The sequence below is a fragment of the Nannobrachium achirus genome (assembly GCF_963921795.1).
Source record: "Nannobrachium achirus genome assembly, chromosome: 16".
In the NCBI taxonomy this organism is placed as follows: Eukaryota; Metazoa; Chordata; class Actinopteri; order Myctophiformes; family Myctophidae; genus Nannobrachium; species Nannobrachium achirus.
This window is the reverse complement of record NC_137823.1, coordinates 60,460,411-60,484,982: the sequence shown is the minus strand read 5'-3', so window position 1 is coordinate 60,484,982 and position 24,572 is coordinate 60,460,411. Positions and strand designations below refer to the sequence as shown.

General features: G+C 42.9%; 1 protein-coding gene across 1 annotated transcript in view; it reads right to left on the bottom strand.

The window, feature by feature from the left end:
• The window catches only part of map3k5 (mitogen-activated protein kinase kinase kinase 5), a 130,259-nt gene that overhangs the window by 25,619 nt on the left and 80,068 nt on the right, over positions 1–24,572 (bottom strand). Inside the window, exons 12-18 of the mRNA XM_080744033.1 lie at positions 22,282–22,334; positions 19,288–19,383; positions 17,570–17,651; positions 13,031–13,164; positions 10,787–10,914; positions 6,449–6,585; positions 4,149–4,254 (exon numbers count right to left, since the gene is read on the bottom strand). Of these exons, the coding sequence (XP_080600159.1) occupies positions 4,149–4,254; positions 6,449–6,585; positions 10,787–10,914; positions 13,031–13,164; positions 17,570–17,651; positions 19,288–19,383; positions 22,282–22,334 (736 nt within the window). The remainder of the gene's footprint in view (positions 1–4,148; positions 4,255–6,448; positions 6,586–10,786; positions 10,915–13,030; positions 13,165–17,569; positions 17,652–19,287; positions 19,384–22,281; positions 22,335–24,572) is intronic.

Sequence of the window (24,572 nt, the reverse complement as noted above, 5' to 3'; positions counted from 1 at the left end):
CCCAATGCGCGCTATTAAAAGACACTGTAGCAGCGTAGCAGGGCCCAATGCGTGCTATTAAAAGACGCGGCGAAGGCAGGCACGTTTCCTGACAGCCTTCCAGAGGTCAGCGGGACTACCTGGCTGTCAGTGCTGGAAAAAGTACTCACGTTTTATGCTTAGGTAAAAGTATCAATACTGCAATGTACAGTAGAATTACTCTGTTGCAAGTAAAAAGTCCGGAATTCAAAATGTACTTGAGTAAAAGTACAAAAGTATTGGTATCAAAATGTACTTAAAGTACCAAAAGAAAAAGTTACAGAAATGTTTGAAAATAGCAGATCTACAAGTTCACAACGCGTCGCCGATGCGACGCGGTGTGAGCTTGTAGATTGGATATTTTCAAATAGCCTGAAGTGGTTTATGTATGTTTTATAATAATTACAATTTATACCTGCAAAGTAACCAGTAACTAAAGTTTTCAAATAAAGTACAATATTTGGATCCGAGATGTAGTGGAGTAGTAAAAGTAAAAGTATTGGACATTGGAAATACTCAAGTAAAGTACAAACACCTAAAATTTTTATTTAAGTACAGTACTTAAGTAAATGTACTTAGTTACTTTACACCATGGGTGACTGACTACCTGTCTGGTCCAATCAGGTGGTCCCAAGAAACGGGTCGCAGCTGATCTGTGATTGGCCCTCTGCCGTGCCAATCACACAGAGGCTTAAACCGCTCCTCCTGAGCTCCTGGCAGGCTCACACCCTGCCAGGAGCTGCGGCTATTCTCAGATGCCAGGGACGTACAGAGAATGTTAGAGAGGCAGGGGCTGAGATATCTAAAAGGGCCTTTTAGGTGAAGATACTGAAAATAGCCGACCTCCAAGCTGCGCTGCGACGCGTTGTGAGCTTGGAGGTCGGCTAATTTCGGTACTTGATACCACAATAAACAAAGTATTAAAAAAAGGCAATGTGGCGCTAAGCATGGCTTTCTACTGTACACAGAGAGAGAAATTATTAAGCAAGCCGGCCGTACTTGCCCGTACTTGTCCGGTCGGCTCAATTAGCCGCCCGTCTTTTCCCGTACTAGGTCATTAAAAATGAAATGAATGATAATTTTTTTTTTTAAACAGTCGCGGGTCGTTCTCTGTCTCTTTAAGGCTCCGTGTGAGGGGTTAATGTCATGTGATCATGTGACGTCATCTGCAACTGAAGCCACCAGAAATGTACAGGCGCCATTACGTGTCTTTCAATACTGGCTGCAGCCGTTAGCCCTGCGTGTCTCCGAGTCTTTTTCGATCAGACGAAAGACGAAATCAAGGCTTCACAATGAGTGGATTACATGTGTTCAGATCGCTGTGCGTGGATAGAGGACGTAATGTACTTTCGGGCGCTGTTTTTTATCGCTGTCTCCCCCGTTTGGCTCAACGCAAATGAATGGAGGAACGCAGCCTACATCACCATGAATGTAAGTCTGCGGCCCAAAATAGTGCTTTGTACACGGATCGCTCGCTCGCACCGAGCGCTACACCACGTGTTGTTATCATTTGGTGCTTTGTTTTTTTTAAACATGTTTATAAATAAATAGAAGATTGATCGGCAGGACTATGTTCAGGGTTTTTTAAGGGGCTCCCTGCGGCTATGGAAGGGTTAAGATGCTGCATTCAAGTTCAGGAGAGTTTAGACAAGGCAATTCTCTTGAATGCTGCCTTCAGGTATGGCAGGGAAAGAGGGGCATTTTGCATTTCTTCCACCATAGTAAAATAAATGCTGCATTCGTGGTCTGGAGAGGGCACTTTTTACAGACAGATAAAAGGGCAGGGGCTCAAGCCCCCTTTGATCTCTATGTGTGCACGTGTGCCTGATCGCACCGATCCTAGATTTTTGCTCCTCCAAAATAGCAACGGCCACAAACACGCGTAAAGCCTGATTTATACTTGGCTGTGCATTGTGTCTGGCCCCCCGAATATAGCCGATGATTGATGTACAAGCTCACAACGTGTGAGCTTGTAGATCAACTATTTTCAGTGCAAAACACCGGAAACGTAACTAAGAATAAACCAGGCATCAGGGGGGTTTCTATGGGAACAACCTCTGCATCGGCAGAAAGAATGTTTCAGGACGAGAGTGTGTTTCTTGTTCATCAACACCAACACCAAACATTCCAACCATGGAAATCTCAGGAGTCTCACACTCAGCATCAATGTGCATACAAACAGGGGCGTCACAAGGGGGGGGGGGGGGGGGGGTAGTGGGTCTGAGTTACTAGGGCCCAAGGTGGAGGGGCCTGGAATTATTTTATACTTTAGCTATTGAAAAATAGCAAATTGATAACAAAAAAAGCTATTGAAAAATAGCAAACATACAAGCTCACAGCGCGCGCTGCAAGCTTATAGATCTGCTATTTTTGAAAAGTCGTGAAAATGTGTGCAAATCTTTGAATATATGTACTTTTTTTTTTCTTTCTTTTTTTTTAAGATTTGTTTTTGGGCTTTTTTATGCCTTTATTTGATAGGATAGTAGACTGACAGGAAATGGGGAGAGAGATGACATGCGGCAAAGGTCGTCTGGATGGGGAATTGAACCGGCGACGCCAGCAGGCATCATAGCCTAGTATGTGGTATGCGCCTCTGGGGGGTCCTTGGAACGAAATATTTTGAGATGGGGCTCCGTGGCCAAATACATATAATTTTGGAGGTCCTTCACATGAAAAAGTTTGAGCACCACTGACAGAGAAACAGGTTTTTCAAAAAAACTTTTTTTCAAAAATAGCAGATCTGCAAGCTCGCAGTGCGGCACTCTGTGCCACGCTGTGAGCTTGTATATCTGCTATTTTTCAATAGTTAAAGCACAAAATGTGAGTGAATCCTTGTACAGAGGGCCCAGAATTTGGCGTGAAACCCCTGCATGCAAGAGGAAGGCTGAGAATAGACGTCAGATGATGAGCCAGTCAAATCAGGTCAACCAGTAAGTCAGTCAAATGGTGCTTGAACACAATTTGAGCTCATCACAATTACTTTTGAATAATTGCTAGAATTGTTAGAAAAGAAATGAACAGAAATGTTTCCAAAAATAGTGGAAATGGCAGGTCTAAAAGATCACAACATGATGTCACCAAGCATTATGGAGCTTGTAGATCAGCTATTTCCGCTATTTGGGAAAATTGGTAAAGGATTAGTATACTATTCTTGTCATTTGCCATTATTTATTATTCTGATTATTGGTGCCGGTAAATGTGAGGCATTTTCTTATATTTCAGTAAAAAGCTTGCATATTTTTGGTTCACAAAGTTCAAAAGGCATGCAGAAATGGTATTTGCATTTATATCATGGGTCTTCAACAGGGGGTCCAGGAAGTCCCCTAGGAAGTCCTCAGAGCTACTACAGGGTAGGGTGATAGAAACTTTTTTGTTCTTTTTTTTATTAACCACTTGAACCCTATGTCCAAATTCTGAGAATTTTAGCCAAAAATAGCCGATCTACAAGCTCACAACGCCTCGCAGCGTTCGGCAAATAGGATTGATGTAGGGAAAAAGAGCAGTCTAAGTACAGAGTGAAAGGTCAAGTTTATTAAGTATTGACGGTTCAAGTAGTTATATATCCCTAAGAACCCTAGTGTCCATATTGAAAGAACTTTAGCCAAACATAGCAGATCTACAAGCTCACAACGCCTCGCGCTGCGAGGCGTTGTGAGCTTGTAGATCGGCTATTTTTGTAGAGGGGAAAAAGAGCAGACTAAGTACAGAGTGAAAGGCCAAGTTTATTAAGTATTGACGGTTCAAGTGGTTAAATATCTGAAAACACAAATTGACATGAATCCAAAATACGCTGATGATTGTGCTGTCAAATAATGAAACTATATGGAATCTATGAGAAGGTTGTGGGGGGTCCCTGCTTCATCTCTCTCTCAACTAAGGGGTCCTTGGTCTGAAAACGTTGAAGACCCCTGATTTATATGTTATAATGTTCAAGGCCAAAAACACAATTACGTTATTAATCATAATTATTTGTATGATATTTAAATGTCAGGATGAGGACAGCCCTTCTCACCAGTAAAGGTCTCGGTGCAGGGGTTAGGGTTAGGGTTAGGATGAAGACCTTCTCACCAGTAAAGGTCTCGGTGCAGGGGTTAGGGTTAGGGTTAGGGTTAGGATGAAGACCTTCTCACCAGTAAAGGTCTCGGTGCAGGGGTTGATCCCTGCCAGCCTCTTGGACGTGCCGAAATCTGAGATCTTCAAGACGCCGCTGTAAGTGTTGATGAGAACGTTGTCCCCCTGTAAAAAAACACGAGGTGTTCATGAGAACGCAGCATTCAGGATCCATTCACCATATCACTTACATTAAATAAAAATGTAATATTGGCTATAGCAGTGTTTCTCAAAGTAGACACCATGAATTTTAATCTTTCCAATTTTTAGGTATTTTTTGGTGTCCCACCAGCAAGTTCTATCCTCATAAAGTCCTATTTCGGCCCATTGTGTCTTTCTCAGTTTATGGGCAGATCTATGTAAGCAGGTCTCAGAACGGGCTGTCTGAGAAAGGTCCCGATCGTGATGTCACAATCGGGACCTACTGCTACTGCTGTATTCAGGAGTGGTAATTTAGCCTCAAACCTTTTGAAAAATCGAACCTCTGTTCGAAGTGGAGCTGTGTGTGTGTGTGTGTGTGTGTGTGTGTGTGTGTGTGTGTGTGTGTGTGTGTGTGTGTGTGTGTGTGTGTGTGTGTGTGTGTGTGTGTGTGTGTGTGTGTGCAACAGCGCCCCTCCCTTAACATGTGTGGCCACTGGCCAGAAAAGGTTACTGCAGGCTACATACCCGGAGACAGACAGACAAACAGACAAACAGACAGACAGACAGACAGACCCACACACACGGCCACGTATAGGGAGCTCCACACAGCTCCAAAAATGTTTTTGGGACACAAACAATGTTATATAAATAATCTTTAAATGCATGGTGTAGGACCTTTAAGGGGAGACCTTATAATTTCTAAGTTTGAGAAACACTGGACTAAAGTATATCGTCTTTTGTAAGGTTTCTGTTGCAGCACATCACCACAATGTATTGTGGGGAAACAGTACTGCTTAGTTAGCCACATGAACCCTAGTGGTCCTATTCTGGGGGGACGAACATTCATCAAAAACAGCCGATCTACAAGCTCACTACGTGCCATGTTGTGAGCTTGTAGATTGGGCAAAGAGGAGAAAGAGTGAGACCCCTGGGGCTCTGGGCCCAGTGAAGTACTGTATACTATAGGGTTTAAGTGGTTCGTTAGGTAAGATGTAAGAGCCGTAATAAACCTCCCTGATTACATTCCCATCACAACCTGTCATTAGGGTCAATAGAGTCTTTACGCGGCCACCGCACGGCTCCCACTTCTGCCTGATTTAACAACGCTGTCATATAATTGAGCGCAGCGCCCATTCACCCCCATTCACCTAAATGTTAATCACTTTGTTTTGGTTGGGAGGCTGTCGTCCCACTGAGGCTGTGTTACAATCTGCTGATTTACAGCCTTCCAGAATACACCTGAATAATCCTTGGATTGAGATGAGGAAATGACTGAAGATTTTGTATCTTTGTATTTTATATATTTAAAAAAAATATATATTTTAACCACTTAAATGTGACATACTTAAAGGAGTAGTTCACCCCCCAAAAGTACTTTTTCTCTTTTGATGATTACTCATGCCATGGAGACTTGAGTTCAATAATATATTTGTTTTTTTTTTGTTGCATTCCCAAGACAGAAATTCTATTAAAAATAAAAACAAAGTAAATTTACCCTGATGGGTTTCCCCATCCAGTGCCATGCATTTGGGTCCCCATCTGGAATCAATGGGGGTAAATGTACTATAATCACATGTTTGTCTTAGGAATTCAAAAGTCATTTTGGAGGTGAACTACTCCTTTAATTGACCGGAGTCTCCCAGTGATCTGTACTTGGTTCCCTCCATCTAAAAGTTGTGAGCTTGTAGATCTGTTATTTTCCAAATGTTCATCTATTATGACCACAATATGGACGCATGAGTTCTTGTCAGGTTAATATATTTATATATATTTTTAATCTCTCAACTGGTTTTGATAAATGTGCGCAGTGATATGGAAATGCAGTGATATGAAATGCTTAGGAAATGCAGTCTTTGTTAGGAGTGACTAACAACTATTTTTATTATGATCCAAGTATAAAAATATGCAAAATAGTTTTTTTTCCCACTGCAAATGTTGTGTACTAGCCCCCACGCGTCATAAGGTCACAGAGCAAGCACTGCTAACAATAAGGGGAAGCCATGACGGCGATGCAGGTCAGACTCATGAATGTCGCCATACAGGTGATTATTGCAGCCGTATTCTTCATTAAATCAGCTATTTGGGACATGGTTGTCCTTACAGAACACCCAGAGCTCCTCATTTCAGGAGAGTGGAGGCCACTGAAACAGAATAAACATGGCTCTGGTCTTCAGATCACCTTGATGTCCCTGTGAGCGATCTGGTTGTCGTGCAGGTATTTGAGCCCCTCCAGGATCTGCCGGGTGTAGAAGCCGATGGTGGACTCGTTGTTCTTCAGAGGGCCCCACTTGGACCTGAGCAGCGCCGACAGACTGCCTGGACAAGAGAAGGACATGGTACAGTGAGTCAGTGACCAACAGCCACATGGACCATACATTTAAAGCAGGACAGGGTACAGTGAGTACAGAGACCAACAGCCAGCTGGGACCATACATTTTGACCTTTCTTGTGGTGTAGCAGCAGTTTAGGGCCACTAAAGCCCGTATCATAGTCGGGTCCGCGGTGGAAGGCTTTACGCCGCGGTGTAGTCTTTTCGAGTCTTTTTGAGTCATGAAACTACAACGTTACATCATTCCTCACGGTGGAGAGCTTTCCACCGTGAGTCCCAACACATCTCTCTGTTTTTACTATCAGACAGACAGGCTCTACACCCCGTTCACTGATTGGTCGACCTGAACCGGTCTAGACCGGGTAAAGGACTTCACCATGGGCCGTGACTATGATGGCCTGCACTTATTTTCTGACTTGAGGTGGGAAGCTTTCCACCTCAAATTTGCGGTGGATAGGTCTCCACCGTACACTCTGATTCGGGCTTGACAGTATTCACACTGACAGTATTCACACTGACAGTATTCACACTGACAGTATTCACACTGACAGTATTCACACTGACAGTATTCACACTAACAGTATTCACACTGACAGTATTCACACTGACAGTATTCACACTAACAGTATTCACACTGACAGTATTCACACTGACAGTATTCACACTGACAGTATTCACACTGACAGTATTCACACTAACAGTATTCACACTGACAGTATTCACACTGACAGTATTCACACTGACAGTATTCACACTAACAGTATTCACACTAACAGTATTCACACTGACAGTATTCACACTGACAGTATTCACACTAACAGTATTCACACTGACAGTATTCACACTAACAGTATTCACACTAACAGTATTCACACTGACAGTATTCACACTAACAGTATTCACACTAACAGTATTCACACTAACAGTATTCACACTGACAGTATTCACACTAACAGTATTCACACTGACAGTATTCACACTGACAGTATTCACACTGACAGTATTCACAGTATTCACACTGACAGTATTCACACTGACAGTATTCACACTGACAGTATTCACACTGACAGTATTCACACTGACAGTATTCACACTAACAGTATTCACACTGACAGTATTCACACTGACAGTATTCACACTAACAGTATTCACACTGACAGTATTCACACTGACAGTATTCACAGTATTCACACTGACAGTATTCACACTGACAGTATTCACACTGACAGTATTCACACTGACAGTATTCACACTGACAGTATTCACAGTATTCACACTGACAGTATTCACACTGACAGTATTCACACTGACAGTATTCACAGTATTCACACTGACAGTATTCACACTAACAGTATTCACACTAACAGTATTCACACTGACAGTATTCACACTAACAGTATTCACACTGACAGTATTCACACTGACAGTATTCACAGTATTCACACTGACAGTATTCACACTGACAGTATTCACACTAACAGTATTCACACTAACAGTATTCACACTGACAGTATTCACACTGACAGTATTCACACTAACAGTATTCACACTGACAGTATTCACACTAACAGTATTCACACTAACAGTATTCACACTAACAGTATTCACACTGACAGTATTCACACTAACAGTATTCACACTAACAGTATTCACACTAACAGTATTCACACTAACAGTATTCACACTGACAGTATTCACACTGACAGTATTCACACTGACAGTATTCACACTAACAGTATTCACACTGACAGTATTCACACTAACAGTATTCACACTAACAGTATTCACACTGACAGTATTCACACTAACAGTATTCACACTAACAGTATTCACACTAACAGTATTCACACTGACAGTATTCACACTAACAGTATTCACACTGACAGTATTCACACTGACAGTATTCACACTGACAGTATTCACAGTATTCACACTGACAGTATTCACACTGACAGTATTCACACTGACAGTATTCACACTGACAGTATTCACACTGACAGTATTCACACTAACAGTATTCACACTGACAGTATTCACACTGACAGTATTCACACTAACAGTATTCACACTGACAGTATTCACACTGACAGTATTCACAGTATTCACACTGACAGTATTCACACTGACAGTATTCACACTGACAGTATTCACACTGACAGTATTCACACTGACAGTATTCACAGTATTCACACTGACAGTATTCACACTGACAGTATTCACACTGACAGTATTCACAGTATTCACACTGACAGTATTCACACTAACAGTATTCACACTAACAGTATTCACACTGACAGTATTCACACTAACAGTATTCACACTGACAGTATTCACACTGACAGTATTCACAGTATTCACACTGACAGTATTCACACTGACAGTATTCACACTGACAGTATTCACACTGACAGTATTCACAGTATTCACACTGACAGTATTCACACTAACAGTATTCACACTAACAGTATTCACACTAACAGTATTCACACTAACAGTATTCACACTGACAGTATTCACACTGACAGTATTCACAGTATTCACACTGACAGTATTCACACTGACAGTATTCACACTGACAGTATTCACACTGACAGTATTCACACTAACAGTATTCACACTGACAGTATTCACAGTATTCACACTGACAGTATTCACAGTATTCACACTAACAGTATTCACACTAACAGTATTCACACTGACAGTATTCACACTGACAGTATTCACACTGACAGTATTCACAGTATTCACACTGACAGTATTCACAGTATTCACACTAACAGTATTCACACTAACAGTATTCACACTAACAGTATTCACACTGACAGTATTCACACTAACAGTATTCACACTGACAGTATTCACACTGACAGTATTCACAGTATTCACACTGACAGTATTCACACTGACAGTATTCACACTGACAGTATTCACACTGACAGTATTCACACTGACAGTATTCACAGTATTCACACTGACAGTATTCACACTAACAGTATTCACACTGACAGTATTCACACTAACAGTATTCACACTAACAGTATTCACACTAGCCCAGGGGTTTCCTCAAACGTTTTCAGCTCCAGATGCATAGTTTGTGTATCCTCTGGACCAGGGTTGTCAACATTGGACGGTCAGAATCCAGGAGATTTATTTTTTGGGGGGTGCGCGGAACTCTCCTACCGGGGTCTGGGGGTCCTCTCCCCAAAACCTCTTAACAGATATATACTTTCCTGTGTTCTGTTGAATTTTGTGCATGTTTGATACTTTTATCAGGCTTGCTTTACTAGCACTGGTACAATTTCAGCCTTAAATGCCAAATGTAGGTGAATAATAATGACTTCTCATCTTTAAGTCATTACATTTATATGATCTTTCTTGCATGCATTGCCCCCAACCCTAAAGCGGGGGGTCTGGGGGTCCTCCCCCAGAAAAAATATAACATAGTAGATGTAATTTCCTGTGTTCTGGTGAATTTTGTGCATGTTTTATACATTTATCAGGCTTGCTTTACTAGCATGGGTACAATTTCAGCCTTAAAATGCCAAATGTAGGTGTACAGATTTGATGACTGAACCAAAGGATTTAATGATGACTTCACATTTTTAAGTCATTACTTAAGTGAATATGTGTCTGATCTTTCTTGCATTCATTGCCCCACCTCTAAAGCGGGGGGTCTGGGGGTCCTCCCCCAGAAAAAAGAATAACATAGTAGATGTAATTTCCTGTGTTCTGGTGAATTTTGGGAGTTTGATACCAAATCCAGGAGAAATCCAGGAGATTTGCCAATCCAGGAGCATGCCAGGAGATGGGGTCAAAATCCAGGAGACTCCTGGGAGATCCAGGAGAGTTGACAAGCCTGCTCTGGACCCAAATGTAAAAAAATAATAATAATCTAAATCGTAATCTTTGGAAAAGTTTTTATGTTTTTTTACCTCTCAAAACCTTGGCCCATAAAACCAGGTCTGTTACCGAAGATATGTCACAAAAGGTCTATGTTTGGGTATCACTGCAATAGACAGTTCTAAGTGTCCTTACTTGTATGTTCACAGCTTATTTAATTCCACAGGCTCCATGTAAAAGCTTGTTAAAACTGTCCGTACAGTGCTGTGATTGACAGATGTGTTGCTGCATGTTCAGTTGAACATCTATGAGATATGAATCTGAATGAAGACCTGTGGGATCCCTCACCTCCAGGCACCTGCTCCATGAAGATCTTAATGAAGCCCTTCTCGCTGATGGAGCCCAGGTACTGCACGATGTTCTTGTGCTTCAGATGCTTGTGAAGAGCAATCTCCTCATGGAGGGGCTGAGAATACCTGAGGAAGAGAAAACAATGGAGTCAGGCAAAAATGGCCATGCATGCAATCTACAAGCTCACAACGTGACACATCGCATTGTGAACTGGTAGATCTACTAGTTTTGCTGTGTTTGCTAATGTATTTAAAGTTTTTAAATATATATACCGGTATATCGTCTCTGTCGGGCAGAAACCTCGTATCTCCAAGTTTCAAATTTGTAAATCTTTTCGCAAAGTAAAGCACTGCTTCATCATACAAGGTCATCGCACAAAAGTAGTGAAAACAAGTGTGGCGGAGAGAGTCGCAGCCCCAGCCTGAAGCCTCAAAAGTCTAGTATCTGCTCTCATTCCATAGGAATATCCCTTTGGGGTAATGGTTAAGATATTGGACTTTCACGCGGGAGACCCGGGTTCGAAGCCGGGTGGGGACGTTCGGATCACCTCTGTTACACAAGCACACAACGCTTGTAGATTGGCTGTTCTCACTAGTTTAAATCATTTTAAAAATGATAAATACAAAACAAACGGTTTTGGACATACAAGGTTTCCACCCGACAACTGTTATTTTCAATAATCGATTATATCGATTAGCTAGATTAAGTGTTGCACCCCTTATGGCTGCTAACAACATCAATCGTTGGGTCCACAGTACCCTTCAAGACTCTGATTGAAAAAGGAAGGATGGAAAACATCATTACATAGAGGCCATGTGCAGTGTGCACGGCCAGGCAGCTCACGTGGCCGTTAGAGCGAAACGATGGCTTTCACAGACATGGACGTGTGTTTATCCTTGGACTGAATCAGACCAGTCTATTGTGAGATTTGGAGTGCCACTTATGGTATTGTGCATGCCGAAGTCACAGTACCCTGAACACGCAACAAACAAACAAACACAACATGACTCCCTCTGATGTGATTAGAGGAACAATGGCGAGGCGTTGGAGGATGGTGTCGCCTGTGAAGGTGATGTGATTAGAGGAACAATGGCGAGGCGTTGGAATCGTGTCGTCTGTGAAGGTGTCTCTGCATTGGAGACGAGTGGGCGGCACAATGAGGAGACGAGGATCTGGAGTGGGAACAGCGGAGGGAGCACGAGGCCACCAGCTTGTGGTAGTTGCTAGGCGACCCAGGCACGTGCACACATAAGACATCGAAGGGGGCTTGAGCCCCCTGCCCTTTTATCCGTCTGTTAAAAAGTGCCCTTTCCAGACCATAAATGCATTTTTTTACTATGGTGAAAGAAATGCTAAATGCCATCTTTCCATGTCATACCTGAAGGCAGCATTCAATAGAATTGCTTTTTCAAAACTCTCCTGAACTTGAACGCAGCATCTTATGTTGAAAGAATTGCCCTTCTCTGTGTAGAAATCCATGCCATAACGCCACATCTCCAATATTGACATGGTTATGCTTAGTTCAGTGTGGTTTCACACACCGAAAATAGCAGACCTCCAAGCTCACAGAGCTTGGAGGTCGGCTATTTTCGGTGCTTCCACCATAAGGCCCCTTTTGGAAATTACAGCCCCTGCCTCTCTAATATTCTTTGCACGTCCCTGAAGCGACCCATCTTTTTTTGGTGCTTTTTTTCTTCACTGCCCAGTCACTCACTCGCTGGATGTGTGGCAGGGGGAACGCACACATGCCATGTGAGCACCCAAAAAAAAAAAAAAAAAGAACGAGAGGGAGACCACAGGGACAAGCTGGCTTCATCCGTGCCCCGCTTGTCAATCACTGTCTCACAGAAAAGAAAGTCGGCTGTCAATCACTATCTTTCAGTGAAGAAAGCGGCAGCTTGCTTGAATTCCATTTATCTTCAACGCTGACTAACAGCCAGGGCACATTAATACAGCAGCAGCTCAGAAACCTGTTCTTTGTACCAGGAAAGAACAAAATAAAACATGAAATTCCTACGTCAAACAAACCGAAAAACCTGTAATTTTCCGTTTGTACCAGGAAAGAACAAAATAAAACATCAAATGCCTATATGTCAACACTCTCCCACATACGTAGCATTTACAAAGTCCTTCGGTTCAGTTGATAGTTAAATTACACTGAAGAAATTATAGTGTGCAAGTTCGACTAAATGCAATGACCTTTATTTGGAGACAAAGGCCCAGCGAGCGTACTGTACTCACCGACTGTCTCTCTCCGGGATCTCTTTGATGGCCAGTCGCACCTGGTTGCTGAGGTCTCGTCCAGCGTACACCACTCCAAAAGTCCCTTTTCCCAGAACCACCCTCTCTCCGTGCTCATCGTACTCATAGTCGTACTGCACAGACAACAAGCAAGCACAGGGCGGCAGTTTGTAGTTGCAATGATAGAGGAGAGATATTTCATGTTTAAACAGGTTATTTTAAACACACTAAAACACTTTTGTATGTCCTTGCAACTTAAAGTAGTAGTTCACCCTATTGATTAGTCATGCCATGGAGACTTGATTTCAGTAATATATTTTTGTATTTGTCGCATTCCTAAGACCAAAAAAAAGTGATTTTAGTCAATTTACCCCCATTGATTCTGGAAGGGGACCCAAATGCATTTGGGTCAGAATCAATGGGGGTAAATGTAGGGTCAAGGGTCAAGTAAATTTACCCCCATTGATGGGGATTTGGGTCCCCATTCAGAATCAATGGGGGTAAATTTACTATAATCAATTTTTTGTCTTAGGAATGCGACGAATACAAAGAAATATTATTTAACTCAAGTCTCCATGGCATGACTAGTCAATAGAAAAAAGGTCATTTTGGGGGTGAACTACTCCTTTAAAGCTATACTGTGTAAGTTGCTCAACTAGTGGTCAGTAGCGTCCGCGTCTTTCGGCCGTTTTTCGCCGCGGACCGGGCCTCACACCCCCGCGTCACCCCCGCGTCTGCCTCCACCTCGCCGAGATCTATCTTTAGAGGGGTCCCTGGTTCCTGTGCGTTCAGGCATTCCGGAGAAACGGAGTGTTTCACCCGAGTATAGATAGAGACACACGGGCGCCTACAAATATGGCCGCCCTATTGTGATAGCTAGCGACCCCACTTCAAGATGCGCTGTGATTGGCCGGCAGTGTATAACCCTCGCTGTGATTGGCCGATAGTGTATATTGACGTAGTTTTTGCGCGAAAACCGGACCCCGGTCAGGATCATAGAAAACATATAGAGAGAAGGCTTCAGAAGCTGAAAATAACGGAGTGGGTGTTCTAAAACTTTAGCGATTTAAGAGTTAGGACAATTTTAAGATTTGTTTTATAAAAAAAGTTACATGGTACAACTTTAAGGTAGATTTAACACAAAAGGTAGAAAAGGTTACGTTTACCGGCTTTGATCAATTGACAATCAGCAACACAATTTCCTGTGACATGTAACTTTACTTAACATGTAGTTTGTCCCTAATTTATGAGTAATCTAGTATAGATTAATGCAGCGAGAACTTTTCTACATTTTACAGACTGTATATTATGGACAATGATTTCAATCCGCTCATTATTTCAAGTTTCATAAATCTATTTTAATTTAAAAAATATCACACTGTAAATGTTCAAACATGTTTCTGTGTATCACTCAATTAACACCTTACTGTAAGTCCTATACTGTACTTTGTCATAAAACCAGTAAGACTCCCTAATCGGGAGATAAGCGACCGTCATAGCGCATACTCAAACTTTAGAAGGCAATGGTAGCCAATCAAGAGGGAATATGGGAAATGGGACAGATCCATGTTGATGACATGACTTTAGAGATACTGTGTACCGCTTTGCGTGATTTTAGGCCAGAATCTGTAGGAGCAGTGACCAAAAATGTGTTTTGCAGAAATCGGCCTGATGGTGGCGCTAGAAGAGGGCCATGTCAGAAATCAGGGGTGGAGGTTGTGGTTTGGCAGCCAAGGAGTGTGTGTGCAAAGTTTGGCATGGATAGCGCCAACGGTGGCAGAGATAAGAGTAGGGGCAAAAGTGTGACATGACATGTGATGGACAGACAGACAGACAGACGGACAGGCAGCCGGTGGAGCTTTGCATAGTAACTTGCTACCTGACGACTGCAATGAATAGCGAAAATAGACAATATACAACCTGTGACAGGTTGAATGTGCAAACAAAAGGAACATTATTTACGGTATTATGATATGTTTTGCTGTTGTTACAGTGTTTTACAGCAGACATAATGCCAGGTGATGACATGGCAGTCAGATTACTGTCAAGGGGATTACAGTAAGCCCATTACAGGTGCTTGATTCCTGCTCAGTGCTGGCACAGCTCCAGTGACAACAGTCCATGTCCTATGGGAGAGCGTACTGTATGACTAATGTTGACATTATGAGACCATGGTGGCTAGCAGGGGTGTCGCACCAAACACCGGGCCCTGGGTACTTTAACTGTTGAAAAATAGCAGATCTACAAGCTCACAGCGCGGCACAGAGTGCTTGTAGATCTGCTATTTTAGAAAAATCGTAAAAAGTCTTCTAATCCTTCTAAAGCTTTTTGACAAACCTATGTTTCTATGTCAGTGGTGCTCAAACCTTTTCATGTGAAGGACCCCCAAAATTATATGTATTTGGCCACGGACCCCCATCTCAAAATATTTAGTCCTAGGGACCACCCAGAAGCAAAATTTGAGTTTGCTTAAAAAATACATATATTCAATGATTTGCACCCATTTTCACGACTTTTCAAAAATAGCAGATTTGCCGAGTGCCGCGCTGTAATGGGCTTACAGTGTGGCACTCGGTGCCGCGCTGTGAACTTGTAGATCTGCTATTTCAATCGCTAAAGTATAAAATAATTAAGGCCCCTCCACCTTGGGCCCTAGTAACTCAGTCCCACTTTCCCTCCCCTTGTGTCGCCCCTGGTGGCTAGCACACATGGTTTGGGGACAGTGGACTGGGTGGGAGAACTCGCACATAATGGGAGACCAGAGATTAGAAACAAACATCTGATTGGATATTCAGGCTTTAGCTCGACACGGCTCTCCACAGATCAAACAAGGCAACATTTTCTAATGGCTCAGTAAGGGGAAAAGAATCCACCGGGGGACATTTGATCTGCACCGCTCACACTCTCAACGGGGAACAGGGCGTGTCATTGTTTTGCATAATTAGCCGCTATTTTTTCTGTTTCCCCCCCCTCCCCCGCGGCACTGCAGCAGCGGAGGCCAGGTGAAGGCACCAGCAGGTGTTTCCACCTGCCCCCGTTCTCTGGCGCGGCGGCACAGCAGACAATGAAGAACAACAGTGCAGTCGGTGAGTCTATACTTGTGAGCTCACGTTGTGCGTTTGTGTGACTGCCAGGTCAGGTGGACAAATGGGACACAGGGAAAAGAAAGGAAACAAAAGAAAAAAACACCACCTCAGGTGGTTTTTATTCCTGTACCTTGACAACACCGTTTAACAACCTAAATAAACCCCAGAACCTCTGTTTGCATCAGTTTTCAGACATAGAAATAGAGAAGGTAGATCCAGGCTGAGAAAACCACCAAAGAAGTGATCCATTATTGTTTGTGTGCGCTCTAGATTTGAGACTAACATTAAGGGAGCTGCTGCTACTGTACACACCCGCGGACACGTGAAACAAGGAACGAGCACTCGCTTAGCAGTAAAAGAGTTAAACTCTGTTCCGCTAAAACTGTGTATGTTTGTTTTTCTTTTTCTTAAAGGCCTCTTAAAGTTCAGTAGAGTGCTATGTTCACCAAAGTAGAGTTTCTGTGCAGTGAATTGGTGGTGATGATGAAAAATACATAGACAACACGTGTAGTAACACTGTAGCACACACTGAAATGTGATACACGAACAAAAGGACCAGACGTACTCTGTAAACTGGGACAACCAAACATGAGAGGTATGATGTGTTAGGCTGTAACTATTCACACGGGTCATTATTTCAGTATAGTACAGTAGTACACTAGAGTGTACAGTAAATGGCCTCCTTTGAGATCATGTGCAATGAGTTAACCATTATTGTTTGATGTGCATAAAACGCTTCTCCCCAGACAGTCTTATCTACATGCTTGTATTAATCTATTTAGCAGCGTATAAAACTACATAATCACAACGGTGGTTTTCACTGATCTGCACTGGATGTTCCGGGCAGCTTTGGAAAACGGCTAAGTGATCAGGTGACTGAGAAAGGTTGCCCACCCCTGCTCTAGAACCGTACAGCCAAATCATTTCTGCAGACTAGAGCAAGGGTCTTCAACAGGGGGTCCGGGACCCCTACGGGGTACTCAGAGTTACTAAAGGGGGTCCTCCAAATCTTTCTGTGATAGAAGCTTTTTTTTCCCTCCTTTCTCCTATATTAACCACTTGAACCCTAGCCTCCATATTCTGAGAACTTTAGCCAAAAATAGCAGATCTACAAGCTTGTGCTGCAAGGTGTTGTGAGCTTGTAGATCGGCTATTTTCAGCAAAGAGCTTTGGTGTAGAGGGGAAAAAGAGCACACTAAGTACAGAGTGAAAGGTATTGACGGTTCAAGTGGTTAAATGGAAACACAAATTTAGATTAACCCAAAATACACAGATGATTGTGCTGTCAAACGATGAAACTAAACTATATGGTATTTATGGGTTGTGGGAGGTCCCTGCTTTATATCTCGCTCCACTAAGGGGTCCTTAGCCTGAAAACATTGAAGACCCCTGGACTAGAGCAAATGAAGAGACAATGAATGACCTCTCTCTCTCTCTCTCTCTCTCTCCTTACCTCTAAGGCGTCAGTGTCACACTCCCCCTCGTCTTGGCCTTTCCAGGACTCCTCCGTGATGCTGTTGACCAGGTCACAGAACCTGACGGAGCACAGCCAGTAAATAACCAGTTGTAAAAGCCACTACGTTGCCAATTACCATACATTGCATTCTATCTTCTAAGCCAGTGGTTCTCAAACTTTTTACATTTCAGGTTCTCCCCTTAACTCTGACAGTGTAGAAATGGAACCAAATGAACCCGTTAGACTTGCATGGGTCAATAGACCCTCCTAAAGGAACCCACACAGTCCCTGGAACCCACTTTGAGAACCACTGTTCTAAGCAATTATTCTATCAATTAGCATTTGTATTAATCAATGTTTTTCCTATCCAGAGCATTTTTCTAGTTAGCCAGATGACAGCCAGTTGACAGTTCAGAAGGTCAGTTGAGGAGTGCGTGACAGTAACCAAACAATAGGTGTAAAATAAGTGCCTGTGCCTTTAGGCTAAATCCATGTCGCACAACAGTGCTGGCTAAACAAGTGTGATTTGATTGATTGATTGAAGACTTTATTAGAAGTTTGCATAGGAAAAGGTACAGTTTCATGACGGTACAGTTCACTGGTACAAGGTCTACTAAAAGGAGATCCATGAAAAGACTAAGCTTATTTCCACTGGAAACCATTGAAGTATCTCATATAACATTGAATGACAGACAAATAGAACACAGTACTATGCAGTAGATATGTAAAGAAAAACAAAAAAGAAAACAGTAAGTCTAAACAAACAGTATATACAAAGAAGGGGCAGGGGAGGGTAGGGTTGGGCTAGGTTAGTTTTTTACCAGTTGCGAACGGCTGCTGCCTGTAAGTGATTTTTCAGGGCAATTTTAAAGGATGCTAGTGATCCACACTCCTGATCCAAATGTAACCTCTCAGCTTTATGTCTTTATCCTTATTTTGCATTTACAATACCTTAAACATATACTGTACGTACTAGGGAGCTGTAGTTCCAGACTCTAAAGTATATAGCATTCAGAGCTTGTGGAATAGTTGTCTGGCTACGCGACACCACTCAGACATTAGTCACACAGGAAGTGCTGTGCCTTTTGAATTGAGCCTAAACATACTGTACATACTGTACGCCAGCCTGAGCATTGAGTCCTGTCCTTCCTGCGTGGCCAGCCAGCCCTGGCAGGACAACAATGAAAGCCTTTCTCTGATTGATGTGCTTCTATTGATGTGCAAGGAGGCACTTTAAGGACAACAACTGCAGAGGGCTGGTGCATTTCAATTTCAAAACACGTGGACGACTAGGACAGAGTTATTACACAAAGAAAGGGCTGATGGGATGGGTCTGGCAGGTGCAGGACACACACACTTTATTACACTGGTGACAATGGCAATGGCGCCACTCCAATATGCAATTATGCTCAGTTAGAGTTTGGAAACGCCTCAGATCCAAACTGTCCTGAATTCCTCGTTGCCAAGGTGCAGAGAGGGCCAGCTGAAAACACAGAAAGAGAGTTCTAGAAAGATAGAGAGAGAGAGACAGTCAGACAGACAGTCAGACAGACAGACAGACAGACAGACAGACAGACAGACAGACAGACAGACAGACAGACAGACAGACAGACAGACAGACCTTTTGCAGTGCATCTCGGTGCAGAAGTAGAGAGAGACAGACAGACAGACAGACAGACAGACAGACAGACAGACAGACAGACAGACAGACCGACCTTTTGCAGTGCATCTCGGTGCAGAAGTAGATCTGGAAGTCCTCGGAGTTGTGGAGCACGTAGAGGAACGCACTGCGCTCGTCAAACTTGGAGATGCTGCAGAGCATGAGAGGACACACTGTCAGCTACTGGAGGACAATATGAGCTTATAGAGGACACACTGTCAGCTACTGGAGGACAATATGAGCTTATAGAGGACACACTGTCAGCTACTGGAGGACAATATGAGCTTATAGAGGACACACTGTCAGCTACTGGAGGACAAGAGCTTATACAGTATGACATGGACATTACAGAGCATGAGAGGACACACTGTCAGCTACTGGAGGACAATATGAGCTTATAGAGGACACACTGTCAGCTACTGGAGGACAATATGAGCTTATAGAGGACACACTGTCAGCTACTGGAGGACAATATGAGCTTATTATGACATGGAAATTACAGTCATTCAGATATTTCAAGCTGGTCTGTGAGTTCATGTCGAAACCACTGTGTTATTATTAGACAGTGGGGCGGGCGAAGTAAGCCATTTACCATGAGAGGGAGTGGGTTGTTGGCTGATTTACCACTGTTTCAGGGTTGTGGCACGAGGCGAACTGCAACACAACAGTGGGCGGGGTCCATGAGCCAACTCAAGGTTGTTGACTGATTTACCACTGTTTTAAGCCAACCAGAATCCAGTATCTGAACATGTGACCTACAAAAAGTGGTAGAACACCTCTTTTTGATCTATCAGGTGATCAGATTGGTCTATTGAGGTGATCGATCGAGTTGATCAAAAACAACTGTTATCTTCTCAGATAGTCAGAATTGATCTGACCTTTGTTATTCATATTCAATTATTGACTTATTATTTGTTAGGGTTTATAGCAAAATGATTGACTTATTCCAGGCTTCTATTATTCTAAACAACATAAAAACAATGAATGTTTTACCACTAGCACTGGATGATCATGCCAGCTAAGACATTGCCCGCCCCTGCTCTAATTCTTCCGCTCACTGTCCTAATGGGTTCCTGGCACCAAATGTGTTCAAATGGAGCCCATTTGATGTGACGCATGGTGTCTGGGTGAGCCAACTATTTTTGACACTACTGTTCAGACAAAGCCTAAAATAGGGCTTAAGTGATTCGTCTCGCAGTATATTTCTGGTTTAAACATATTGATTGCTAGGACTTTCTCAGCCAACCAGCCTTGGTTTGGCTGAGGAACAGAGTGTTGCCTGTGTTCTCGTCTGCTGCTTTTAGAGACGCTATTGTGTCACCACAGACTGACTGTGGGACGAGTAGAGTGGGCACCCAGAACCAAACGTTCCCTAGCAACGTCGGAGCGGGGGCCCTTCCGGATCCGCCAGGCCCCCACGCTCTCTGCCACTGAATTCCTCCGAGGACAGAGGAGTAGGAGGGGAAGAGAGGGGAGGGAACGGGAGGGAGGAGGGCAGGAGTGTGTTAGGCTACACTATTATTGACTTGTCTTAATATGATTCCGACAACCGAAGGCAATTTGAAATGCCGTCATTCGGGAACTCCGCACGCAACGCAGCAGAGCCCATTGAGGATTGTGGTGTGTACACAGACACCACAACCCCGCCTCCCACTCCCACTCCCACCAGGTAAATGAGGACATATCAGCCTACAGGGACACCCACTGAGATCATTAACTACTGCATAAAGAAGGCTTTTGGAATCTTCCACTATGACTGAAATGTATCAGAACTTGTCTTAACTCTTTCTCAGCCTGATCACACTTTTACACAATTATAGCTAAGGTGTTCCCAGCCAGAACACACTTTTACACACTTTTTCTAAATAGGTGAAATAAATGATAATGATCGAAAAAAAACGATCGGTAGCCCTTCTCTGTCTCACCACCGGTCTAACCAATAGCATGATTCTTCTCTATGCATGAACCGGAAGTGCTTTTGATTGCTTCCGGGGCAGATTAGCCTTTTCCCATAGACTTACTATATACTGACCAGGCTGTGAAAGAGTTAATGTGTAGCAAACACATGAAAAATAAATAACTGTCAGACGAAATGGCTGATTTACAAAATCACTCGTTGCATTTCCTTTAATGTACTGTACAATATCGTCGTTGTCGGGTGGAAACCTTGTATGTCTAAGACCGTTCATTTTGTATTTATCATTTTAAAAATGAACTAAACTAGTGAGAACTAGCTCTTACCCGTTCAAAGATATGAGCTCCAAAATGATGTGCAGTGTGTGGGTTATGGGATGTGCACTGTGCACACAGTATATGAGGGATGGAAAGTAACTTTAACTGGTGCTTGCATGATGTAGGAGCATCAATGTAAGAAACCCGTTTCGTTTAATGGCTACAGAGATACTGTCCCCCCCCCCCCCCAGCCCACCCCCCCCAGCCCACCCGCCCACCCGCCTGCACACACACACACACACACACACACACACACACACACACACACACACACACACACACACACACACACACACACACACACACACACACACACACACACACACACACACACACACACACAGACAGAGCTGGTTAAACATTTTGCCTCATGCTAGATGCAGAATAGATGTGCCTCATGCTAGATGCAGAATAGATAGTAGATACACCATAAAAATGCTAATATACAGCATACGATTTGTGAAAGTGACAAACGGGCTTCACAGTTATGTCAGGTGTGTTCATATGCTAATGGTGATGCGATTTCAGATCAATTGCTCCAGCCACCGAGGAGAAACGCTGTTTCAGACAGACAGACAGACAGACAGACAGACAGACAGACACTCACTCACTCAGACATTCGCAAAATTATAGTATAGATAGCAGATCTACAAGCACACAACGCCTCGCACCGTGAGGCGTTGTGTGCTTGTAGATCGGCTGTTTTCACGACTTTTGTGCGACAGCCTTGTATGATGAAGCAGGGCTTTACTTGGTGAAAAAAGAGAACCGCGGTTGCACTGTATAAGGTGTGCAGGTGAAGATGGACGCCACTGACCTGACACCTCGCACGGATGTTGCGCTGAAGTTCCACTCGTGGATGCCCTTGCTCTGCGGGAGAGATTAGACCACACGACATTAGTCTCGCGTAGCCAGACAACTATTCCACAATCTCTGAATGCTATAGAGAGTCTGGAACTACACCTCCTGAACGGCGAGTAATGGAAGGTGGCATTTTGTTCATGAAAATATATTTTAAAATAAATGTCATTTCTACTAAGCAGCAAACTAAATATGCTTAGATGATTTTTATTTATATTAGGATAAATGTGCGCAATGTTAAAACGAAACGGAAGTTGGGAGGAGGCTTCACTTCCGCTTTAACTCTCAAATACCTGGAACGTGCCCGAGTCGCGTTAGATTATAACCACTTTAACCATTATTGTATGCTTTAACCTTAGAAAAATAGCAGATATACAAGCTCACAGCGCGGCAACGAGTGCCGCGCTGCGAGCTTGTAGATCTGCTATTTTTGAAAAATCGTGAAAATGTCTATGAATATCTTTGACCCGATCTTTGACCCGACTTCTAAATCCTTCCTCTAAATCAGTGGTTCTCAAACTTTTTCATGTCAAGGACCCCCAAAATTACAGGAATTTAGCCACGGACCCCATCTCAAAATATGTTGTTCCAGGGACCCCCCAGAAGCAAATATTTGATTTACAAATGTTCGCTTTTAAATAGATATATTCAAAGACTTGCAAAGAAAAATCATGATTTTTCAAAAATAGCAGATCTACAAGCTCGCAACGCGGCACTCGGTGCCGCGCTGTGAGCTTGTATATCTGCTATTTTTCAATGGTTAAAGTAGTCAATAATCCTAGGCCTAAATGGGTTAACCGGCCACTCATCATAAGAACGTCCATCCTCCAGACTGTGTGACGGGAGCATTTGCAGTCGAGTCAACAGTCTGGCCACGCGAGACTAACACGACATGGACAGAGAATGACAGCTTGAAACTCAGGCACTGATGGCTTATCAAAAAACTGCACGCACACAGACATCAACATTAGACAGAATGTTATAAACCTGCACGCACACAGACATCAACGTTAGACAGAATGTTATAAACCTGCACGCACACAGACATCAACATTAGACAGAATGTTATAAACCTGCACGCACACAGACATCAACATTAGACAGAATGTTATAAAACTGCACGCACACAGACATCAACATTAGACAGAATGTTATAAAACTGCACGCACACAGACATCAACATTAGACAGAATGTTATAAAACTGCACGCACACAGACATCAACATTAGACAGAATGTTATAAACCTGCACGCACACAGACATCAACATTAGACAGAATGTTATAAAACTGCACGCACACAGACATCAACGTTAGACAGAATGTTATAAAACTGCACGCACACAGACATCAACATTAGACAGAATGTTATAAAACTGCACGCACACAGACATCAACGTTAGACAGAATGTTATAAAACTGCACGCACACAGACATCAACATTAGACAGAATGTTATAAAACTGCACGCACACAGACATCAACATTAGACAGAATGTTATAAAACTGCACGCACACAGACATCAACGTTAGACAGAATGTTATAAAACTGCACGCACACAGACATCAACATTAGACAGAATGTTATAAAACTGCACGCACACAGACATCAACATTAGACAGAATGTTATAAAACTGCACGCACACAGACATCAACATTAGACAGAATGTTATAAAACTGCACGCACAGAGACATCAACATTAGACAGAATGTTATAAAACTGCACGCACACAGACATCAACATTAGACAGAATGTTATAAAACTGCACGCACACAGACATCAACATTAGACAGAATGTTATAAAACTGCACGCACACAGACATCAACATTAGACAGAATGTTATAAAACTGCACGCACACAGACATCAACATTAGACAGAATGTTATAAAACTGCACGCACACAGACATCAACATTAGACAGAATGTTATAAAACTGCACGCACACAGACATCAACATTAGACAGAATGTTATAAAACTGCACGCACACAGACATCAACATTAGACAGAATGTTATAAAACTGCACGCACACAGACATCAACGTTAGACAGAATGTTATAAAACTGCACGCACACAGACATCAACATTAGACAGAATGTCTGCACGCACACAGACATCAACATTAGACAGTATGTTATAAACCTGCACGCACACAGACATCAACGTTAGACAGAATGTTATAAAACTGCACGCACACAGACATCAACGTTAGACAGAATGTTATAAAACTGCACGCACACAGACATCA